This window comes from Pinus tabuliformis, chromosome 3_1 (genome assembly GCF_031772625.1).
Source record: "Pinus tabuliformis cultivar Carrire ecotype Pingquan chromosome 3_1, CPIR1, whole genome shotgun sequence".
Lineage (NCBI taxonomy): Eukaryota > Viridiplantae > Streptophyta > Pinopsida > Pinales > Pinaceae > Pinus > Pinus tabuliformis.
Window position 1 is genome coordinate 493,740,408 of NC_142301.1, and position 6,978 is coordinate 493,747,385.

The following is a 6,978-nucleotide window of genomic DNA, read 5'->3' on the forward strand; positions in this document are numbered from 1 at the left end:
TCGCAGGTTCTAACCTGTTTTTGATGAAATCACACTTTTTCGGCTGAAAGTTGTGTTCTAAAGCCTAGATCACACATTTTGGGCTGAAAACTACTATTTTTGTTCTGAGACTCCCAATCTGCAAATTTCAGAAAAAATTACTGCCTTTGTTGTGACTAGTTCCTTTGACCTGCAAAAACGACCAGAAAGCTTGCGAAAGTTAGAAATTTATCAGATCTAGGGTTAAAACACTAGGAAACATTAATAGAATTGGAAAAAGAATAAACCCTAAGCTGAAAACCAAAGGTCACCCAGGTTTCTAGATCTGAAGTATAAAACCCAGCAGAGTCGCCAATTTGTTGTAGTGTTTTCTTCTCAATGATGTTGGAAAAGAACCCACTTAATATTGTGGATGACAAAAAATATCAAAAATATAAATGACTGCTAAACATTGTAGATCTGCAACTATTAATAGAAACAAAACTTGCCAAAATTCTGATCTATGTTACAATCATAGTTAAATAGTGAAAGAAAGAGTAATAACCCCAAACATCCAATGGAAACTAGATATGTAAAGAATAATTTAATAATAACACCTGTGAAGAGAACAAATAAATGTTACCAGTCCCCCTCTATGGGATGGGTTCTTGGTTATCCTCAAACGTCTTCAGCTTCTGTAGAGTCTCTCTCCTCTATAATGCATAAACCAAGCAAAAATATGGTGTGCGATAATGAAAATAATCAGAGTTACAACACTGAGCGCAACAATGAAAATAATCAAAAGTGAATAATGAATGGAAAACCCTCCTATTTATAACAAAATATTGAGTTATCATCGAATAATGAGCAATAATAAAATATTATTGGTCCCATTCTTGGAATAACCACGTGGAATATGAAACAAGGAGGCGGTTGTTCAATTATTATTCATTGTGGGATCGGAAGCGTATGCCGGGCTCTGCATGATCAGCCATGAAACCCTTCTGACGGGGTTTGCAGGCCGGCCCATGGCCCTGTAAACCCCCACACCTGTACTCATCTCCCGACATCTCCCGGTTTTTTATTGGCCCACGAGCTGGTACTCTGGTCCCCCGCGTCCTGTGTTTCCCCCTCCCTTTTTTACCCTGGCTCCTCCCGCGTTTTTCGCACTTTCACCTTGGTTTTCTCCCCCGAAGTTTTCACTGCCCTCCCTGCATCGGAACGGAGACCCCCCACAGCTCGGCCGACAGCTCGAAGGCGTCGTTTTCACTGCCAAAGGAGAACGTGACCCGCAGCAAGTTTTTCTACAGGCTCAGCCCAAAACGGTTTATTCCCGCTGTCGGTGCCGACGTTATACGGTTACCTGGTTTCGAGGAATACTCTATCGGGCGGTTACCTGTATTTCGAGGAGGGCACCTTGCAGCTGTCGACATGGACACAGAGGAAGTAGATTATTCGGAGTCCCCGCTGGCGGAAAGCTCCATCTGGCGCTCCACGTTTACTTCATCAGAGGGTTTGCACAGCGGGAATTTATCTGCTAGTTTTGAGCATCTGTCGCCCACTATCGACCCGTCGCTCCCCACCTCTCTTTACCCTGGCGAGCCCTCCTCCTGGAACTCCTTCGCGGTCCCCTCGCCGGCTTCACTGGGTTTCCTGGCGGACTGCTTACACTCCTCCCCGGTTGGTGTTTCCCCCCAAGCGCCGGTTATCCCCTCCCTTCCCCTGCCCCCGGAAACCTCTTTGGGGCTCCCTTCCCTCTCGGCAGCAAACCCTACCATCTCGATATCAAACCCTCCCTCGGGCCCTTCCGCACCCTCGGGTAGTTACCACGCGGTCCCTCCCCTCCCTGAAGCCATCCCCTCTTTTGGGACTAACCCCCTTCCCCCCCCCCCCTGTTCCCCCCCCTGTGGGCTCTCAGGCCACTGTCAACCCGGGCCGCATGTCCTCCCGCCCTGCCAAGAAGCAGCGTTGTTTCAAATCCACTGCGGAGGACGTCTTCCTGCGGCTGGAAGAGGATATTCAGTGGGGAGACGCCATGGATCTGGCGGACTGTGTCCTTGTGGGACGGATTAGAGGCAGACACGCATCGGCCGCAAAAATCAAGCAATGGGCGACCGAGATTTGGGGGCAATACCTTGTGGAGATCCCATCGGTACAGACTTTCGATCGAGGATGGTTTGCGCTCAGATTTGCAAGGGCGGACCACACGAGCTGGGTTCTTTCCTCTTTCTGGCATTTTGAGAAGGCCCCGGTCCTCCTCAAACGGTGGATACCCCTCTTCGACCCGGAGACGGAGCTTTTGGGCATTGGACCAGTTTGGGTTAGGCTTCCGGGCTTGCCCTTGCAGTACTGGTCGGAAGATATTTTCAAAAGAATTGGGAATGCCCTCGGAACTTTCTTGGAAACAGATAAATCCTACATCTCGACGGGCTCTATGGCTTTTGCAAGGATTCTAGTACATATGGATACCAGAGGGGGAGTGCCTGAACATATTACTATACAATGGAAAGCCACTTCTAGGAAGCAGAAGCTGGATTATGAGGGCATACCCTACAGATGCAGAAGGTGTCACCAGGTGGGACATCTATATAAGGACTGCCCCCTCCTCCAGAAGACTCAGCAGACAGCTACAGGCCAGGATTTACCCTCCTCTGAGGGGATGCCAGACCCCCAGGCTGCTATGGCACCGAGAACGGATCATATCATCACCTCGGATACGGTGGAAGCGCCCTCTGCACCTCGCCGCAGGAAGCAAGCATCAAACGCGCCCCGGCCTCCATCTCCTCCTCTGACGCGCTCAAAAGCTGCAAAGGGAGCGGTCTTCTCCTCGGGTATGTCCTCTTCTTCGTCTGCCTCTATTTCACATTTTGCATCATTGAGTTTATCTTCTGCTGGCATCCCCCCCCCTATCAGGCTCCCCCCTCCCTCATCCCCGTCAGCCCTGGACCTGGTAAAGGTGGCCTGCTCTTCCCTCCCCCCTCTCGGCTCGCTATATGTATCTTGCCCCATCCCTCGACCTACAGGCCCACCAACAATATCCTCTGTCCCCTCTTTCCCCCACCCCTCTTTTCCCTCGCCGTCTCCCTCTGTAAACTCGTCCCCGAGATACCCTACCCGTTCGACCACAAAGCTAAAAGTCTCGGACTCCATAGGGATGCCGGTGGAATCCCATCTCCTTTCGCCCAAGCAGGGGCGTGGTCGACCTTCCTCAAAGTCGATAGCACAAAAACAAACGGAGGAAGACATCCTCCTCGGCAAGCAGCAAACTCTTCCCAGGGCCCTTAGAGCACAAGATACCCTCCCCCACCCCCCTCCATGATAATTTTATCCTTCAACTGTAGAGGGTTGGCCAGCCCGGATAAAAAAGCGGCCCTGAAGCGACTCTTACTCTCAAACCCTGTGGACATTATCTTCTTACAAGAAACATTATGCAAAGCGGACACCGCATCCTCCATTCTTGGCTTATGGTTACCTGGGTGGACCTTTACAGCCATTGATGTATCTGGCCGCTCAGGAGGCATTGCTATGGGATTCAAGAACAACTCTATTTTGCTAAAAAACATCTGGGGTGGAGGGGGTTTTCTGGGGGCAGATATATACTCGAGAGATCTGGAGGAAAATCTCAAAATTATAAATGTTTATGGCCCCTGTCTAAACAGAGAGCTATTTTGGCATAAGCTCCTAGATTCCCCACTCCTACAAGCTGAGAATATTATTTTGGGAGGAGATTTAAATTTCTCAATAGGCTTCTCTGAATCTTGGGGACATCTGGCCCAAATTGACCCCCTCTCTGATTTTTTTGGGCAACTGCTTGAAGATCGTCATTGGATTGATCTCCCTTCTGCAAAACTCCAATACACTTGGAAGAACAATAGAACTGGGGACCAAAGCCTAGCGAGAAGGTTGGATCGATTCATCATGAAGGAAGGGCTCTGTTCCCAATATCCTAGGTCTCGTCAATGGGTGGGAAGTGGTGGGACCTCGGACCATAGGCCCATTTTCCTGGAATTAGAAGCAAGACAACGAGCCCAAAATGCCCCTTTCAAATTCAATGCAACTTGGCTCCGGGATCCTTCTTACATAAATTGATATCGGATTTCTGGAAAACACATCCGATCTCAGAGAATATGGACCCAGCCAAAGGTTTGGTTAGAAACCTCTCAGAAATCAAAGGAAAATCAAGAGCATGGGCGAAATCAAAGAGAAAACAGGATGACCAGACTATATCTTGGGCGGAACAAGCAATTGAGGCTCTTGAAGCAAATTCAGATGGAACTTATATATCCCCTGATCAGAAATCCTTGTATGAAGACCTAATCAAAAGGAGAACCCAGATTCTCAGAGACAGGGAGGACTCCTGGAGACTAAGAAGCAGAGCCATATGGCTCAAGGAGGGGGATGAGAACTCAAAATTTTTCCACCGTTTTGCAAATGGGCGAAAGGCGATCAACACTATTTGGGAGTTGCAAGATGAGCAAGGACATCTGGTCAGCAGCCCAGGGGAACTTGCCTATCTTGCCTATCTTGCCTCTTGAGTAAAAAAAGGGGTGGGGGAACCATTCAGGAGGACACTGAAAGGTACATCTGAGATGCAGCTCATGATTCTTTTGATGAAGAGGAAAGGGAAACCCAGGTGAGTGAGGAGCATTCTGATGTACAACAAATTTACCCTATCAAAAGCTTTTGAGAGGTCCACTTTGAGGATCATTCCTTTTAGATTTTTGCTTTTCATAGAGTGAAGAAGTTCTTGTGCAGTACCAATAGCCTCATGGATCTGGCGCTTATGGAGGAAAGCAAATTGTTCAGAGGATATGTTGGCCGATAGGATGGGCTTGATCCTGTTTGCTAGGATTTTGGCCAAAATCTTATAGAGACAGTTGCAGAGCGAGATGGGCCTGAAATCGTTAAAAGATACAGGCTTATCAGATTTGGGGATGAGAGCAATGAAGGTGGCTTTGATGCTAGAGGGGATAGATCCATTTAGGCAGCAGTGGTTAATGGCTTTGAGAATGTCATTTCCTATTAGCTCAAAAAAAGCTGAAAAGAACTCAATTGTCCAGCCATCTGGACCCGGGCTCTTGTCCTTTTGGAAGCATTTGATAGTGGCTTCCAGTTCCTCCAAGGAGATATCTTTAGTTAGCTCCTCCGCCTCATCCTCATCCACAAATCTCGGGAAAAGTTCTGCAACCCTCATTATTTCTAAGAGATTTGCTTGACCTGGAGCTTTGTATATATTCTTGCCCAGGGGAACTTGCCTATCTTGCCTCATGGAAGGACTAAGTAGATTGATTGCAGCTGAACACAGAAGAGGACGAATAAGAGGAATCAAAATCACGGACAACTGTTTCCTTACACATCTACTCTTTGTGGATGATGTTCTGATCTTCTTAAATGGCAGTATGGCCGATTCATCGGCATTACATCAGGTTTTTGATCTCTTTCAGAAAGCAACTGGAATGGTAATAAATGTACAAAAATCCACCCTTACAGCGATTAATTGCTCCCCACAAGAAGTCATCTACACAAAAAATCGCTTTCCATTTCAGATTCACCCTATGGAGGAAGGGCTGAAGTATCTGGGCTTCAGAGTAAAACATGGAGGTTACAGAATTGCAGATTGGATTTGGTTAATATCTAAAGTGGAGAAAAGGATCAATGTCTGGTATAACAGATACCTCACAAGGGCAGGCAGACTCACTCTAATCAAAGTTGTGCTGGAAGCAACGCCGGTGTACTGGATGTCCCTGGCGTGGATACCAAGAGGGATCTTATCTAGGCTACAAAAAATTTGCTGCAGATTCTTATGGAAGGGATCAAATCAAGGGAATCTCTTTGCCTGGGTTAAATGGGACACCATAGCTAAACCAAAAAAATGGGGAGGATGGGGAATTAAGAGATTAGATTTATTTGCAAATGCTCTTGCTGCAAAAATGGGATGGCAACTCCTCACATCAAATAGTCTCTGGCAGAAAGTAGTTATGGAAAAATATATTGCTCCGGAAAGCATCTTCAGCTGGATTCGAAGGGAACACAGGGGAAGTGGTAGTCACTCCATCATTTGGAAAGCTGTCCTAAATTCTCTTCCCCTAATTCGGGAGGGACTGACATGGAGAATAAAACAGGGGAACTCTGTCCGCATTGGCGTCGACCCCTGGATTGGTTGTGGAAACATGCAAAGACTATCAGAACAGCTCCTAACACACCTAAGGGATCAAGGCGCCACGCTTATTGCTCACATTGCTGACCAAGGAAATTCTAGTTTCCTTCAACAGGCCTGGAGGACTTCTCAAGACCTCCACATTCCGGAACAATGGAGACAAGAATGGGCATCATTCACTGAGGCTCTCTCACAAGCTCACATCAGAATATCGGAGGGAGAAGATGAGATAGTCTGGGCCCTAGCTAAATCTGGTACATACTCCCCAAAGGAGGGTTACATGCAGCTTATGCAAAATCACCAGCCAGACAACTCTCAGCAGTGGTGGAAAACAATTTGGCATCTAAAAGCAGCCCCCAGAACGCGGCTTCTCATGTGGGCTATTCTCTCCAACAAGATTCCCACTGGGGCAAATTTGAAAAAAAGATCCTTCCATGGACCCTTCTGGTGCCATCTTTGCAGAAGTAATGAGGAAGATACGGAACACCTTTTTCTTACCTGTCCGGCAATACAAGACCTATGGTCACTTCTCTCTTTACGTTCCCCTTCCCTCCACCAATGGCATGGGCAATCTATCACTGAGGCATGGAGCAACTGGCTGGTACAGCACTCTGGAAAAGACAAGAACATTCCTCTCCTCATGTGTTGGTCTATCTGGATTGCAAGGAACCGAGCAATTTTCGACCAAAAGATTCCCCACTGGCCTGTCACCATTGCCCACATTATTGCAGACCTTGCTCTCATTCCTGATGATCCTCCATCAGCTCCCCCTCGGTCCATTACCCCAGAACTCATAGACAAATCTTTCCCCTGGGCATATTTTGATGGCTCAGCCCAAGAGGAAGGCTGTGGGGGGGGAGGCC

The 6,978-nt window shown here is 47.6% G+C and overlaps 1 protein-coding gene across 1 annotated transcript; it reads left to right on the plus strand.

Annotated features, from left to right (window-relative positions):
* Nucleotides 1–4,085: 4,085 nt before the first annotated feature.
* Nucleotides 4,086–4,493, plus strand: LOC149187958 (uncharacterized). The gene has a single exon (XM_089409834.1). The coding sequence runs from the start codon at nt 4,086–4,088 to the stop codon at nt 4,491–4,493; it is 408 nt and encodes a 135-aa protein (XP_089265960.1).
* Nucleotides 4,494–6,978: the final 2,485 nt, after the last annotated feature.